Raw genomic sequence first — 17909 nt, forward strand, 5'->3', positions numbered from 1 at the left:
ATCCTGTCACTTCATTTGAGAGCTCTGAAAGGCTGGGAAGACTGTGTGGAACTAGGAGTATTGCCATGTCCATTTTTGAAAAATATTATCTGCCACATACCCTTTTACTTTGATATTTACTTTTTAAATTTTAGCTTAACATGCTTGTTAACATCATGAGTCACAAAATTTATATCTGTGAATGCCTTCGATTGTGGATTTTTAAAAAGGGATTACTACATAGGAACTCTATGATTAATTTTCTTTTTAATCTCCTCATAACCTGGATGTATAAATGAAGAGCTAAGCTCTTATCTTAGCTCTTCATTTTATATATATAGAAACTAAGTCCAATGATAGTAAATGACTTGCCCAAGGCCAGGAACCATAAGAATCATTAGCAAAATGATATAACGTTCCTAAGTAAAATATCTTAAAAATAATACACTTAAAACCACTGATCCAAAATACTGATTTATTTCTCAATGCATATTACTCGGATGTTCTATAGGATATTAACAGATACTTAGCAAATAGATATTCTTTCGTCAAAAAGTCTGTAAATTTTGGGTTAAAGACTCTTTGTACAGATGTAAAAAATCCTCAACAAAATATTAGCAAACCAAATCCCACAACACGTAAAAAGGACCATATACCATGATCAAGTTGGATTCATCCCAGGCTCACAAGGATGGTTCAACATATGCAAATCAGTCAATGTGATACACCACATCAACAAAAGACAAGACAAAAACCACATGATCATCTCAACAGATGCAGAAAAAGCACTTGATAAAATTCAACATCCATTCATGATAAAAACTCTTGCCAAAGCGTGTAGAGAGGGAACATATCTCAACATTATAAAAGCCATTTTATGACAAACCCACAGCCAACATAATACTAAATGGTGAAAAGCTGAAAGCCTTCCCAATAAATTCTGGAACAAGACTAGGATGCCCACTCTCACCACTTCTATTCAACACAGTATTGGAAGTCACAGCCAGAGCAATCAGACAATAAAAAGAAATAAAATGTATCCAAACTGCGAGAGAAAAGGTAAAACTGTCATTATATGTGGACAAGAGGATATCTATATAGAAAACCCTAAAGACTCCACACGAAAACTATTAAAACTGATAAATGAATTCAGCAAGGTAGCAGTAAACAAGATTAATACACAGAAATCTGTTGCATTTCTTTCACTAACAATGAAATGTCAGAAAGGGAAAGTAAAAAAAAATACTGTTTAAAATTGCATCAAAAAAAAAAAAAAAAAAAAAACCTAGGAATAAGCCTAACCAAGGAGATGAAAGACTTATATGCTGAGAACTATAAAACACTGATAAAAGAAATCAAAGATGATTCAAGGAAATGGAAAGATATCACATGTTCTTGGATTGGAAGAATTAATATAGTTAAAATGGCCATACTACTCAAAGCAATCCACAGATTTAATGTGATCCCTATCAAATTACCCATAACATTTTTCACAAAATTAGAATAACCCTAAAATTTATACAGAACCAAAAGAGACACAGAATTGCCAAAGCTATCCTGAGGAAAAAGAACAAAGCTGGAGGCATAACCATTGGAGACTTCAGACAATACTACAGAGTGACAGTAACTGAAACAGTGTGGTATCGGCACAAAAACAGACATATAGATAAATGGAACTGAAAAGAGAGCCCAGAAATAAACCCACGGTCACACCTACATAGGTCACACCACACCTACAGTCAGGTAATCTTTGACAAAGGAGGCAAGAATATACAATGGAGAAAAGACAGTCTCTTCAGCAAGTGGTGCTGGGAAAGTTGGACAGTCACATGTAAATCAATGAAGTTAGAACACTCCCTCACACCATAAACAAAAATAAGCTCAAAACGGCTTAAAGACTTAAACATAAGGCATGACACCATAAAACTCCTAGAAGAGAACATAAGCAAAACAGTCTCTGATGTAAATTGTAGCAATGTTTTCTTAGGTCAGTCTCCCAAGGCAATAGAAATAAACAAATGAGACCTAATCGAACTTACAAGCTTTTGCACAGAAAAGTAAACCATAAACAAAACAAAAAGACAACCTACAGACAGGGAGAAAATCTTTGCAAACAATGTGACCGACAAGGGCTTAATTTCCAAAATATAAAAAACAGCTCAGGCAACTCAATAACAAAAAAACAAACAACCCAATCAAAAGACATACATTTGGCCAATAGGCACATGAAAAGATGCTCAACATTGATAATTATTAGAGAAATGCAAATCAAAGCTACAATGAAGTATCATCTCACACTGGTCAGAATTGCCACCACCAAAAAATCTACGAATAATAAATACTGGAAAGGGTATGGAGAAAATAGAACCCTCCTACACTGTTGGTGGGAATATAAACTGATACAGCTACTATGGAAAAACAGTATGGAGGTTCCTTCCAAAACTAAAAATAGAGTAACCATATGACCCAGCAATCCCACTCCTGGGCATATATCCAGAAAAGACGAAAGCTCTAATTCAAAAAGATACACACCCCAATGTTCATAGCGGCACTATTCATAACACCCATGACATGGAAGCAACCTAAGTGTCCATCAACAAGTGAATGGATAAAGAAGATGTGGTATATACATATACACACAATGGAATACTAATCAGCCAAAAAAAAAAGAATGAAACAATGCCATTTGCAGCAACCTAGAGGTGATCATACCAAGTGAAGTAAGTCAGACAGAGAAAGACAAATATTATATGATATCACTCATATGTGGAATCTAAAAAATAGTCCAAATGAACTTATTTACAAAACAGAAACAGACTCACAGATGTAGAAAACAAACTTATGGTTACCAAAGGGGAAGGGGTTGGGAGAGGGATAAATTAGGATGATATATAAAATATATCTACCATATATAAAATAGATAATAAGGATTTACTGTATAGCACAGGGAACTATATTCAATATCTTGTAATAACCTATAATGGAAAAGAATCAAATAAAAGAATATAGATACATACATATATATGTATTGATATAACTGAATCACTTTGCTCTACACCTGAAACTAACACAACATTGTAAATCAACTATACTTTAATAAAAAAAGACTCTTAGAGCCTTTACTATACTAATGAACTTTTTGACCCTCCAAGAGGAGAAATACAGTAAACAGTTGGTTTTGGAACTTATTTGACCACAGATGTCATATTCCCCACAGAGTATACAACATAAGACCAGTGGGAAATGCTGTCTTAAATTGTTTCCAAGAGTTGTGTCTTGCTTCCCCCAGAATCTGTCATCTCAGTGTTCACCAGAGGAATCTTTCTGAAGTTTTATCTGGTTATGCAGTCCTTCAGCTTATATCCCTTTAATGGCTTCCTTCTGCCACCTGGGTTAAGCCCACTCAGGCATGGCATATCAAGTCCGCAATAACCTGTGCAGACCAGATCTTGCCACCCTTCTCCTGGAACCTGATGCTCCCAAGCTGTGGTTTAAAACCCTCTGTGCACCTGAGGGATACCACAAACTCAAATCCATTGATAGTGGGTGGGGGGTGGCAAGGGGTTCCTTGAGGGGTGTGTCTGACCCCCTCGTGGTCTCTGGAGGTAGGCTGGCATAGATATAGCTTGAGAAATGACCTGTTTTTCTTTTCTTTTTTTTTTAAATCGTTTAAAAATGTAAAACCCATTCTGAGTTCACAGACAACCGAAGCCTGCATATAACCCACTGCCCACAGCATGCTGACCCCTGGATTAGGGGAAAGCACAATCCAGGACACTCAAGACTGCCCACAATGAGCACTGCCACAGGACATGGAAGGAAATGAAGGATGCTCCAGGACCAGAGACTGTGGAAGCCAGAAGAAGACAGTATGAGGGGCAGCTAGCAAACAGCTGAGGTGCAGTAGTGAGACAACTGGACAAGACAACCTGTGCTCACGCCTCTCTCCCCACGTGAGACCAGACAGCTGAGGCAGAAGCATCTGTGCCTAGGTGGGAGCAATGCTTGGGACAGAGACATAGGGCACTGTTTCCAGTCGTTGGTAGCAACCAGGAAAAATAGGAAGCATATAACTCAGAAGACCAGCTACCAACATAACCCACCCAGCATCATCCCGTGCCAATGCTACATACTCTGAAAACAGCAGCAAACGCAGAAATACTCAGAAATAGTACTAAGAACAAGCTGCAGTAACAGTGTTTTCCACTTGGCATGGGCAAGCTGGGTCACAGAAATGCAGACCAGCTGTCAGGGATCTCACACAAAAATAAGCTCACTATCACCAGTCTATCCAGATACTTGAGAAATGAAATGAAAGAGGTGATGAACAAAAGAACTTGTACCCAAGGAAAGAGAATCCACAGAGCAAATGGAAAAGCACCTTTAAAAATAATTACTGGGCTTCCCTGGTGGCGCAGTGGTTGAGAGTCTGCCTGCTGATGCAGGGGACACGGGTTCGTGCCCTGGTCCGGGAAGATCCCACATGCCGTGGAGCGGCTAGGCCCGTGAGCCATGGCCACTGAGCCTGTGCGTCCGGAGCCTGTGCTCCGCAACAGAAGAGGCCACAACAGTGAGAGGCCGGCGTATGGCAATAAATAAATAAATAAATAAATAAATAAATAAAAATAATTACTATCCTTAGAAAGACAAAAGGGGAAAGCATATCCATGAAAGAACTATTATAAAAATTGAAATAAAATTTTAAAATAAAAAATTGTTGAAATAAAACATACATTAGGAGGGCCGAATAGACAATCTGATGTTCACATCTTAGAGAAATAATACATAAAATGGAGAAGCTTTGCTAGAACTACAGCATAAAAGAAGAAACAAAACGTGTATAAAAGTTGAGATAAGAAAACTGTAACTGAAAGTTTCATCATCTAAATAATGTCCCATACAAAGATAGAAAGAATACTAGAAAAGAAATATCTGAAATAAGAGCTGAGAATTTCCCAGAACTAAAATACACTTAAGGTGACAGGGCAAAAGGCCTATCAAGTATTGATACTAAGCAGGTTAAGTAAGGTAAATACACATATGCACATACATGCACACATATCCCTAGACACAGTATAGTGAAATTTCAGAAGCATTAAAGTAAAGAGAAATCACAAATACAACCAGAAAAACAGATTATAAAACAAAGGTGCAAGAATACATAATATGATACTTCTCAATAGCACCACTGGGTGCAAGAGCAATGGAGCAGTATCTCTGAAGGACTTAAAGAAAATAATTCTGTACCTAGAGGCCAAACTGTGAGCCCTTAACATGGCGGCCAAAAGACATCTTTGGACACGTAAACACTCAAAGTTTACCACTAGTAACAATTTAAGGAGATAGCAGTTAAATACAGGTGGTGATGTTGAAAAAGGGCATTTTTACACCATTTATTGTTTCCCAAACAAGCAATAATCAAGAAAAATGTTATTTACTAACAATCGAAGGACTTAAAGGAAAGATAACAACAACATGAGAAGTGGGGAGTGGGAATCAGAGAAAAGTCAAAATAGAAGTTTCTTAACTTTGGGGGGAAGAAAAAGATTTAGAAACAGATTTTTTTCCTCTAACTGCTTCTAAAATTCTGTGTTAAAGTGTGTGTTAAAACGTAAAATTGATGGGCTTCCCTGGTGGCGCAGTGGTTGAGAGTCCGCCTGCTGATGCAGCGGACACGGGTTCGTGCCCCGGTCCGGGAAGATCCCACATGCCGCGGAGCGGCTGGGCCCGTGATCCATGGCCGCTGAGCCTGTGCATCCGGAGCCTGTGCTCCGCAACGGGAGAGGCCACAACAGTGAGAGGCCCATGTACCGGAAAAAAAAAAGAAAAAGCTTAAAATTGAAAATTAGAACAAACCATTAGAGGGAACAAGTGCCCTGGATGTAGAGACTCAGAAGAGGGTCTGGGAGGCCCCCACTCCGGTCATACTGAGATGCTCGTGCCCTTCACATGCCCACACACGTCCAGATGAACCGTCCACTTGCTCCTCCACAGCGTCGGCACGGCCTCCACCTAAACCTTTCCAAAAACCCTCACCTTTCTCCTTGCCCCCACCCCTGAACCCACAGTATATGATAAATACATTTCTATTATAGCATCAATACTTTATTAAACTTGTTGTTTACAAAACACTATTGCTCACTAGACCTAAGTTCCTCAAGAACTAGTAGAGCCTCCTCATTTCTATATCCTTTACCACATTATAGTTACTCATATGTTTGCTGAATAGATAGGTAACTTTTACACATTTAAAACAGTTAGAGATTAGTAGAGGTTGTATATGGCTAGGCTATAAATGACTAAATGATGTTAAATTATGTATTGCAAGAGGGTAAGTACCACGTCTAAGTTACCACTGCATTTCTGATAAAGTCATCCTTGCAGCTTCATGTTAAGTTTAACAATCAAGTAAACATGCTGGAGCATGGACTAGTCAGTGTTACGGTGCCTTCCATCTCCAAGGCTCTAAGTTTAGAGAATAACTTTCAGGGACTGCTTGTCCCTGAAATTATACTACACCTGCAGAAGGTCTATGTCTTCACGATTTTCAGACCCAGGAATATTCTCCATCAGTATGACAGACATCACTCTCACATTCATTTTCACCATATCCAATTCACTGTGCAGTTTTCCAATCTGTTGAGAGCAACACAATCAATCACCAGTAAGTGTGACACAAAGAATGGCTACCTTGTTTCTTGCTTGTAGAGAAAACACTTTTGTAAAATTTATTATTTTCAAATTTATACAAATGTACATGTAATTATTTTACAAATATACAATCTTCCACCTTCTAAAAGGTCTTGAGAGCTCTTGTAATAATTTTAAAAATATGCTCTAGGAAAGTTAATGAAGGGAAAAAGTCAGATTGGAACCAATATGGAGAAGGGAGAAGGTAACCGTAACAGCAACCTGAAGAAAATGGCAAATGTTAGTTTGGGTTTCTTAGAAACCAATGGGAGAGAAAAAAATGAATGTTTTATAGTCCCACGGTATTAGAGAAGGAAGAATCAAGAGAGAAACACTTTTTTTTCTTCCTGGATTAAATTCTAAGAGGAATTAATCACATGGATTGTTATATAATACCAAATAATAATAATATAAAGTCTTAAATGATAGTTCCCTTATAGCAGGACAGAAATGAGCTTCATTTAATAATTGCTTGTCTAAACAGTAGATAAACAGATATAGACAAACAAGTAAATGTAATTCAATGGGCACAGTTAATAATAGTAATAAGATGACCACTTACTGCGCTCTCTGGAATGGCATACAGACAGTCCTATCAGGAGCAACAGGAATCAACTTACACAAGATCCATCCCACAGCCAAGCCTCCACAAAGCCACAAAAGCCACTAGACGAGCATAACTGTTAAAAGCTCAGGCTTTTAGAATCAGGCAGAATCCATGGGATTAATTCCACGTAGAGTTGAACCATCATAACCTATACAGTATCACTAAACTTCAGTCCCCTCCTCTGTAAAATGAGGTTAAAATGTACCTCTACCTTATGATAATATTATTAAGAATAAACAAACTATATATAAAGTACTTAGAACTTAGAAAAAGTCATAAATAAATACAGTCATGGCTGTTGTTACCTGTTCTGGGACCAATATAATAGTGGAGCTCTTGGGAACTACAGAAGAAAGAGCTGGTGCAGTAGGAACAGATGGTGGTGGATTCGGTGAGACCTGAGCAGTCTATCAACATGAAATATAGAAATATTATCATTTAAATTAACTCAGCCACCCCAAGTCCAGTTTTTCCATTCAGATGACTCAATCACTAGGGAGAGTTAGCCCTCAGGACAAAGCCTTCACAAAGATCAGACTTTTGGTATACACCTGAATTGCTTTTTCTACCAAGGCAGGACTCACCAATATGCAGGAGGGAAGAATTACTGTTTTTACATTATGGAAATTATAGGAAGTTAGGAGCTGAATTATAATCAGTCACTACAAGTGTTCTAAGTTCAAAACCTTGAAAGTTGCTTGCATACTTGAGAATGAATACATGTGAACATTGAGAAACTCTTCTATGGGCACAGTATTAATAAACAAATCTATTATATGACTACCTATAAGAGAGACCCCTGCCTGTCTAGCACCAATCTTTTCTTTTGAAAACTTCCCCTCTTCTGCTCTACCTAAATAATTTCTATATGGAGCAACCCCGTTCTTATATGACCTTAGTTAATTTGTGCAGAAATGGAAAAGTCACCTAGGTTGGTTCAATGAGGCCCTTCTCTGAAATTTTGGACTTGGAATGTGAAAAAGCTAAGGCTATAATATGAAAATTTAGGAGCTATATTGTTTACCATGTGGAAAAAAGCTAGTCTGCAATGAGAGAGAAGAACGAAGCTGATGATCAAACGTAAGTAGACAAGTAACAAGGCATTTGAATGCTTGGTTCTCTGTTCAAAGATCCAGCTAACACCACTCTTCTTGCGGCTTGTATTCTATGAGGTATTACAGTATCCTTCTAACAGACTAATCTTTTAGGTGAAGCTAGGTGGAGCTAGGGTGGTCCCTTTCGTTGAGAAAATACCCATGCACTACACTGTCTGACTCTACACAGGTCAAAGAACGGCCTCCTACCTTTTGTCTGGCTGTTTCAGCCACTGCATCTGATGGAGGAAACTGAACACCTTTCTTAAGAAGGTCCAGGTACACTTCTTTCACTTCACTTACATCCACAGCTCCTGGGAAACCCTGTGACCATGTCTGAATTCAAGAGATGGAAAGTTCCAGAGATGAATAAGCAGCAAAACAAAACACAACTCCTAAGCTGGTGACAGAAAATGAGAGACTGACAATTATGTACCTTACTCAGAAAAAGAAAGCTACTTTTGAATGTACATTTTTAGAGACTAGAATAATTAATTAATTTTATATATATATATATATATATATATATATATATATATATATAAAACATCTTTATTGGAGTATAATTACTTTACAATGGTGTGTTAGTTTCTGCTGTATAACAAAGTGAATCAGCTATACATGTACATATATCCCCATATCTCCTCCCTCTTGTGTCTCCCTCCCACCCTCCCTATCCCACCCCTCTAGGTGGTCACAAAGCACTGAGCTGATCTCCCTGTGCTATGCAGCTGCTTCCCACTAGCTATTTTACATTTGGTAGTATATATTAGTCCATGCCACTCTCTCACTTTGTCCCAGTTTACCCTTCCCCCTCCCCATGTGCTCAAGTCCATTCTCTACGTCTGCGTCCTTATTCCTGTCCTGCCCCTAGGTTCTTCATAGCCACTTTTTTAAAAATTTAGATCCCATATATATGTGTTAGCATACAGTATTTGTTTTTCTCTTTTTGACATACTTCACTCTGTATGACAGACTCTAGGTCCATCCACCTCACTATAAATAACTCAATTTTGTTTCTTTTTATGGCTGAGTAATACTCTATTGTATATATGTGCCACATCTTCTTTATCCATTCATCTGTCGATGGACACTTAGGTTCCTTCCATGTCCTGGCTATTGTAAATAGAGCTGCAGTGAACATTTTGGTACATGTCTCTTTTTGAATTATGGTTTTCTCAGGGTATACGCCCAGTAGTGGGATTGCTGGGTCATATGGCAGTTCTATTTTTAGTTTTTTAAGGAACCTCCATACTGTTCTCCATAGCAGCTGTATGAATTTACATTCCCACGAACAGTGCAGGAGGGTTCCCTTTTCTCCACACCTTTTCCAGCATTTATTGTTTGTATATTTTTTGATGATGGCCATTAGAATAATATATTTTTAATCATCAAACTGCCATGCCTCAACAATGAAACTCTGGAATAGATACTATTGTTTGTTTTTTGCTATACTAAATCTAGAATTAACAGATTCTAAAACAGCATCAGTAGCTCTTTTGCCAAATAACTCTGAAAGCAGAGAACCCCAGAACATAGTTTCCACACCTGCAAAATGAATGTACACGTCACTCTCTCTCCTATCTGACGTAGATAAGACAGAAACTGAGAGACAAGTATGGAAAAGATTACAAATTCTTCAGGAAAAGGCCACTATCCAATGCCAAGAAATTATTGTTACATGGAAAAGCGAATAGTAAAAACTCTTTTGGGCTCAATCCCAGGCTTGTAAAGGGTCACTGAACCAACTGGGAGTTAGGTAATTAAATCCCTAATCTTAGACATTCACCATCCCATAAGATATATAATAGACTTACCTTAATGAAATTCAAAATTCTATTCTGAATGTCTGTTGGCAGGGTGTATCTGGGACTCAGCAGCTTAACTAGACTATCTTTAACAAATTCCTTCTTCACAATCAGAGACTGGAAACTCGGACCACAGTTCTGCATACACATGTCAATAAGCTAAAGAGAAAAATTAAACGTTTTATCTCTTTGGCAAAACCACCTCCTAAATATAAGGTAAAAATTGCTAAGTAATGATTTCCACCAGCATTCCAATTAATAAACATAATTTAGTATCTACTAAAATACACGGCAAAATGTTAGGTTCTGGGAATGTGAGGAAATATAAGGCATAATGTAACTGCTTAGCGGATGGTCCTGTTGGGGAACCAGGACACAATTATAAGAGAACTAATAACTATACAAGGTAGTAAATGCCAAGGGCCAATGGGAGGTGCAAATGAAGCATGTGGGCTATAGACAAGGTGACATTTGTCCTAGTTTTGCCAGGAAAGTCCTGGTGAACTCCTGTTGTCCTGGTTTTATTAACGATGCTACCTCCTTTCACTCTCAAAAATGTCCTTGCCTAGATGAAAAATTACATGGTTACCCCAGCTACAGACCTTTATAGGCAGATGTGACAATTTAGGGCCAGGTGGTCTTAAGACTTTTGGAAAAGGGTGGTTCTATGCTGGGCTTTGAAAAATGGTCCAGAAAAGTACAAGTGAGTATAAAGCAATAGCCTAGACAGGTAAATGGTATTAAAAAATATAAGTACAGGTGACAAAGCATATGAGCTGTGAGGAGGAAAATAAGTACTCCAGTTTGTAGAGGCTTCTTGACATCAGCAAACTGGGGACATTGGGGAGGTGGGTGGATTAAGTCTGGAGGGGCTTCAACCAGACTGTAGAGAAATTTTGTGTGGCAATGTAAAGAATTGGAACATTATCTTGAAGGCAGTAAGAAGCCACTGAAGGGTTCTTATTAGTTTTGTCACCATCACACCACTATCCTGAACTTGAGAGAAAGGTAGTGCATGCAAAGTACTCTGACAAGGTTTTCAAGAAGCACCCTACAGAGGGAATTGGAGGGCAAAGACCCTGGAATGATAGAGAGATCCAGCAGTTACCCACTAGGTACAGCCTGATGCAGAAAGGCCTAAACTAGGATGATGTGGGTACAAGGAAGGGAAAGCCATGAGTATTATGAAGCAAGAACTTTCAGCAACCGGGGTTTGTCAACAAGGAAAGGCTGAAAGTTAAGTGACTGTTACTCTGCATGAGATTGGTGGAAAATCTGGAAGGGGATGGGATACTATGACTAGTCGAAGGTCAAAATGATGGGTTGGGGCTTCCCTGGTGGCGCAGTGGTTGAGCGTCCGCCTGCCAATGAAGGGGACACGGGTTCGTGCCCCGGTCCAAGAAGATCCCACATGCTGCGGAGAGGCTGGGCCTGTGAGCCATGGCCGCTGAGCCTGCGCGTCCAGAGCCTGTGCTCCGCAACGGAGAGGCCACAACAGTGAGAGGCACGCGTACCGGAAAAAAAAAAAAAAAGATGGGTTGAAATTTAGATATTTTGAGTTTATAAGTGCTGTGGACTGAATGTTTGTGTCCCTCCCAAATTCCCATGTTGAACCTCCTAATCCCTAAAGTGATGGTATTTGGAGGTGGGACTTTTGGGAGGGAGTTAGGTCATGAGGGTGGAGTCCTCATGAATGAGATTAGTGCTCTTAAAAGAAAGGGATAAGAGAGATCATCTCTCTCTTGGCCATGTGAGGATACAGCAAGAAGATGGCCATCTACAAGACAGAGGGTGGGCCCTCATCATACAATGGATCTGCTGGCACCTTGATCTTGGACTTCACAGCCTCCAGGACTGTGAGAAATAGATGTCTGTTGTTTAAGCCATGCAATCTATGGTATTTTGTTCGAGCAGCTCAAGATGACTAAGACAAAAAGGACAATGAGACATTCAAGTAGAGATTTTTTGCTGAGAGCTGTACATGCACAGCTGTAGTTCAGGGGAGAATGAAGCCAAAAGTGAGTAATCAAGGCTGCCTCGGATGAGCAGAGAGGACGGGACAAAGGGGTTCCCCCGTGAGGCCAGAAGGACGCTCAGGAAAGGCAATCAAAGAGCAACCAACAGAAACTGATGCATAAGATAAACAGAACATAATGTTGGTAAAATCAAAAGAGGGCAGAGTTTCTAGGTGGATGGAGTGTCAAACGGTTAAGAATATGGACTGAAAAACTCAGCTAGGTTTGTTGATTAGTGGGGTCATCAGTCACCTTGAAGAAAAGATTTTCAGTAAAGCAACATAAGCAGACGTCAGGCTAAGAAAGAATGAGCTGGTATTGAAGAGCTGCATGCAGAAAGTGGATTTCTAAAAGTGATCTAAAAACAAAATTAAATCTCTAGTTCCCATGCTACCACCTTCTCGGAGGTCACAAAAACCATAATGTGACCAGGATACGTATAATCATCTTTGCAGAAAAGAAGCCCTGAAAACTGACTTTACACCATGCTCTGTATTTGTGTCACTTTAATGGCAATACAAAAAGAAGAAGGTATGAAAGCTGCAGTTTTAAGGGCAATGTGGCTAAACATGCAACCGTAAAATACAGAAGCTGAGCACGTGCAGCTTTGTGAAATATACAGGGAGAACCTTTAAGGCAAAGGAAAGTAAAATCAGAATCCAAAACATATTAAGATGAATCTATTGTATTTCAATGCAAGTTGTTTAGAAAAAGACAAGCTGAAAAGTTGAATAACAAATGACTTTTTGCTTGATATACTATTATAATGAGTTTTTATCTGATGAAATGCTGAGAGGAAAAGTACCTCTAGTTCAATGGGAATTTATAAAAATACTTCATGTAACCAGATATGCAGTCCTAGGCAAGATACTTTGCCTCCAGGTCTCATTTTCCCTAACAGTAAAATGAATGCTAAATATTCCACAAACACTTTTTATGTTTTGGAGCACCAAGATTTTATGATAATGGGTAACATTCCTAAAAGGTTACCTGTACGAAATCAAAGAGTCAACATGAAATGCTGAGAATGTTAACATCTGGAGATCACAAAATCATGCCCTTTGTTTTCCCACTGGAATCTAGAATGTCAGGACCAATTCCTTCATGCTCTTACAATATGTCACCAGTACCTCTTTCACACCCCAGCCCACTTAGCTAAGCAATCAAACTTACAGTGGTGAATAAGAAAAATTAAATACCTTGCTTCTACACATTTTGGAATTGGGCTTTGGTGCAATTTATGTGTTCACATAACCTATTTTTGCAAACAGGACAACTAAGAAACCATAATCTGAGGTGGAATAGAGAACCTAGGAGCCAAGGAGCTGAGAGACTGGAGAGGATGCTGACTTGAGGCTTCACAGATCTCCTTTTGCACTTGGGTGGGCAAATCACTTACCCTGACTAAGCCTCAGGATTCCCATCTGCAAAATGAGCATGCCTTCCTCCAGAGACCTGCTGTAAGGCTTAAGTGAAATATAATGTATATGAAGAGCCTGACACCTAGCAGGATCTTAATAAATGGTAAGTACTGTGATCGTCTGCTTCCATGGATAATTTCCCATCAAGAGAGAATATGCTGATGAGCTGATATAAGTATTCTTTTCAGAAATGCTGGAAAATAAAAAAGAGTGCCATGGTAGTTTTATTTCTAATAGCAAATTTCTAAACCAAGCACAGTAAACAAGGCTTTGGGGCCATCCAGAACTGAAAACCACACCAAGGTATGGCCACCTTGGGGGATGAGCTTACTTTCTAAGTTTCTGAAGGAATAAACATATTTTACACTTATTCTGAAGCCCTCATAGCTCACCACCTAGGGGGTGCTCCAATTAATAAACTGATTCCTAGGAACTGTTCAATCACTTACCTCTTGACAATAACAGTATCTTACTGAGACTTATCATAATTGACTCATTCAAGAAAACACTAGCCTCTGGCTACGAGTTATAAAGCCTGGTAACAAAATGCTTTTAAAAATAAGATAAAACTACTGGCTTCTTGACAAAACTGCACCACCAACTGATGGTAGGAAATCACAGGCTAGTCAGATCCCGTCAAAGATCTAATCAAGGCTAACAAGTCCATGGAGAACCCAAATGACAGATAATATAAAGGACATTTATAACTGACTTTGACAGGCTCTCATCACTTCACAGTAATAAAATGAAAATGTAATGTATGAGGATTCATTTTTAAATAGTTTATTGGTAAACATATAATTGCCTTTGACACACTGGATGATTCTTTTTTTTTTTTTTTTTAAAAGAAGATGTTGGGGGTAGGAGTTTATTAATTAATTAATTTATTTTTGCTGTGCTGGGTCTTCGTTTCTGTGCGAGGGCTTTCTCTAGTTGTGGCAAGCGGGGGCCACTCTCCATCACGGTGCGCGGGCCTCTCACTATTGCGGCCTCTCTTGTTGCGGAGCACAGGCTCCAGACGCGCAGGCTCAGTAGTTGTGACTCACGGGCCTAGTTGCTCCGCAGCATGTGGGATCCTCCCAGACCAGGGCTCGGACGCGTGTCCCCTGCATTAGCAGGCAGATTCTCAACCACTGCCCCACCAGGGAAGCCCCTGGATGATTCTTTCTGTGACTAATCTGTCTCATAATTAAGTCTGGCTTAAGTAAATATTAAAGTCTGTTCTGAAGCCTTAAAGACACCACTACAATGCAGTGAGTAGTGTGCGGTGAGGTGACTGGGCCACTGACTACACAACTTGGGGAAATCTGCATGAAGCTATCAAGAGTCAAAGACCACTTCAAAGAAAATCCAAGAAGTAGGTACCTTAATGAACTCTGCCCCTAACAATGACCCCCAACCTGTGACTCTCACCCTTACTCTGGCACAGGTTTTAGATTCGCTTGTTCTCACGTACTGGTGTGGAAATTAGGAGGTGGAGGATGTACAGTTACCTGAGGTGGAACAGGGAACAGGCAGCTAGCTGGGAGTAAGGCCTGAGAGATCAGACTACTGGAAGAACAGAAAGAGTGGGAACTCAGAGATGGAGGGAATAAGTCAAATTCCCCAGGGAAGAGTCCTGGTTCATCCCCAGAAGGAAGGAACCACGATGGAGGAGGATATGGAGCTAAGGATAAGAAGCAAGCATGGAAATGTCACGTAGGCTGGCTACAACACAGAAAGAGACAAACGCATTATATAGAATAAACAACTGTAAGAAGGTGAAATACCGCATGCTGAAATACAAAAGTGGCATAAATTCATCTTCTGCCCTTAGGTTACTCAGTCAATTCTCCTAACCTTCAGCAGCCCTGAGATATCCTAGATCCACTTCATTTTAGGGCACAGCTACGTATCTTTCTACCCCAATTCTACAGTACATTCCTTGAGTCCTTCCTGGATGCTAGGAGAGTGGGATGGAGGCTGAAGGACACTCAGTCATTAACCACTCAACACCTGGTACATTGATGCACTAGGTCTTCTACCACGTAGAAAGGAGTTGAAGACACAAATGAAACACAGCAGCCTTTTCTTTCAAGGGGCTTGACTTGTTCTGAGAAGCCAGGTGGTATGGGGCAAGGACATGGAATTTAGAATCTGAGAACCGGATTGAAATCTTGCCTATGCTACTTAAATCTTGGAGGGGAAAAAAAAAAAATCACTTAACCTCACTAAGTCACAGTTTCTTCATTTCTGAAGTGGAGTCAATAATACAACTTCTTCAAAGGGTTGTTGAGAGCATCAACCAGGTACCAGGCCAAGGTTTATTTCCACCACCAACCCATTGTTCTGACGTTTCTACTGAAGTGCCTTACTCCTCTCTCTCCAGTTGCCTGCATTCCGTGGCCTCCCTGAGGAGGTTGCTATGGTAAAGGACAGGGGAGAGGTCAAAAAAGGTGAAAGAGGAAAATCCCTCTAAAACTATATTCAGACCCCAACTTGAAGGGCTTCTTCAGTGATAGTATCATTAAGACTTCATTTTTTCTCATTCAGTTACTCTCCAAGTAAGCAAGATGTGATACATTCTTTTCCCCCTGAAGCTAGAAAAGGGGGGCTGTGCTCACCTCTATTCCACAGCCTCTAGATAAACACATCCAAGTCCCCTAAGAGCAGTGTGATGCTGGCAGAGTAGTGCCATAACCACATGTGGCTTGGGGCTGGGCTGAGGTCAGCAAAGGCACACAGAAGAAACTAGAAAGCCACACAGCTCACTCTCAGGCAGCAGGCAGGGTTTGCAAAACATACTGAAGTAAAATGGGCAACTCACCAAGCAACTGAAGAGGTCACACGGCCAAGGTTGGGGGAAAATGGGAACATGTCAAATAAATGTCCACACCCAAATCAAGCGATAAGGTGCACAGGAGAATTGTTTAAATCAACAAAGAACATTCTCCAAATTGTACCAAACAGCAGAACTTGGCTGAACCCTAAAGAGCCTCCAGAATCTCAGAATTCCACAGAGGTGTTCAAATGAGGTAGAAAGATGACGGGGAGGCATTTCTCAAGCTTCTATTCTCCTCATGTGTAACACATACACAAACTTCTTGAGCAACTCAGTACCTACAGGTTTTTCATCACCAGTTCCCATCTCCTAACCAGGAAAACACGCTTTTCCAGAATCACTCACTTTCCACCAAATTAAATGCTATTACAATCAACAAAACTCCCTTGATTCTGCAATTCTCAATAAATGAATAGTTTTAATTCATACTGTAAATACCTTTTTGCTAACCTATTAATTATCTCAGAATATTTGTATCATTTATACCCAAAATTAGAAATGTGACTATAGCTTGGAAAATCCTAGTCTTAATTTATCATTAAAGTAAATACTTACTGACAATGTAAGTTGTATTTCTTTATGATTGTAGTTTTTGGAAATCCTTTTCTTCAAAGCTTTTACTGCATCTTTTGGCCTGTGGCAATAAACACAGTAAAATCATCAACGTAGCCATTGCTGAAAGCAAGTAGTCTCTGAAAAGCAGCATGCAGTGTGGAAAGACGAACGGCTAAGGAGATAACCAAGGTATTGGTTCTGCTGTGTGACGCTGGGCAGATGACTTAACTTTTTTACACCCGTTTCCTCTTACATCTAGGCAGACAATACCACCTACCTCCTTGTCAGAATCAAATAAAATATGCAGATGATGATCATTACCTAGAAAGCACTACATGTGAAATGTACTCACACCCACAGCCCATATCAACGCACAGAACCAGTTTACAGGAAATGTAATTTCCAAAAATGTTACCTATTTTTATTAGTATTTCCTAAGCATCCTATAGGCAATGGGATGTAGGAGGAATTAGGACTAACCAGGTCAGGTTCTGATATGCTACAATTTTATGTTACAAAAGGAGGAACTATGTGTAAGTAGATAGTCCAAATTTACTCTGAGATGGTCAGTTATAGATAAGTAATGGGGATGTAACGTACAACATGATGACTATAGTTAATACTGCTGTATGGTATATTTGACAGTTGTTAAGAGAGTAGATCTTGAAAGTTCTCATCACAAGGAAAAAACATTTTTTTTAACTGTATGAGGTGATGGATGTTAAGGAAACTTATTGTGGAAATTGTTTTGCAGTATATGTAACTCAAGTCATTATGCTGTACACTTTAAACTTATACAGTGCTATATGCCAATTATACCTCAGAACTTAAAAGATACAATCTTTTTTGCATATTACCTTCCAATTTTGTTTGTTATGCTTGCATGGGTAGAATTTCTATTATATGATAATATAATTAC

General features: G+C 39.4%; 1 protein-coding gene across 1 annotated transcript in view; it reads right to left on the bottom strand.

Annotated features, from left to right (window-relative positions):
- Positions 1-17909, bottom strand: part of TOM1L1 (target of myb1 like 1 membrane trafficking protein) — a 38955-nt gene that overhangs the window by 17423 nt on the left and 3623 nt on the right. Inside the window, exons 3-7 of the mRNA XM_060080941.1 lie at positions 16991-17069; positions 10188-10337; positions 8581-8706; positions 7582-7683; positions 6499-6615 (exon numbers count right to left, since the gene is read on the bottom strand). Of these exons, the coding sequence (XP_059936924.1) occupies positions 6499-6615; positions 7582-7683; positions 8581-8706; positions 10188-10337; positions 16991-17069 (574 nt within the window). The remainder of the gene's footprint in view (positions 1-6498; positions 6616-7581; positions 7684-8580; positions 8707-10187; positions 10338-16990; positions 17070-17909) is intronic.

The sequence above is a fragment of the Mesoplodon densirostris genome, chromosome 18 (assembly GCF_025265405.1).
Source record: "Mesoplodon densirostris isolate mMesDen1 chromosome 18, mMesDen1 primary haplotype, whole genome shotgun sequence".
Taxonomy (NCBI): Eukaryota; Metazoa; Chordata; class Mammalia; order Artiodactyla; family Ziphiidae; genus Mesoplodon; species Mesoplodon densirostris.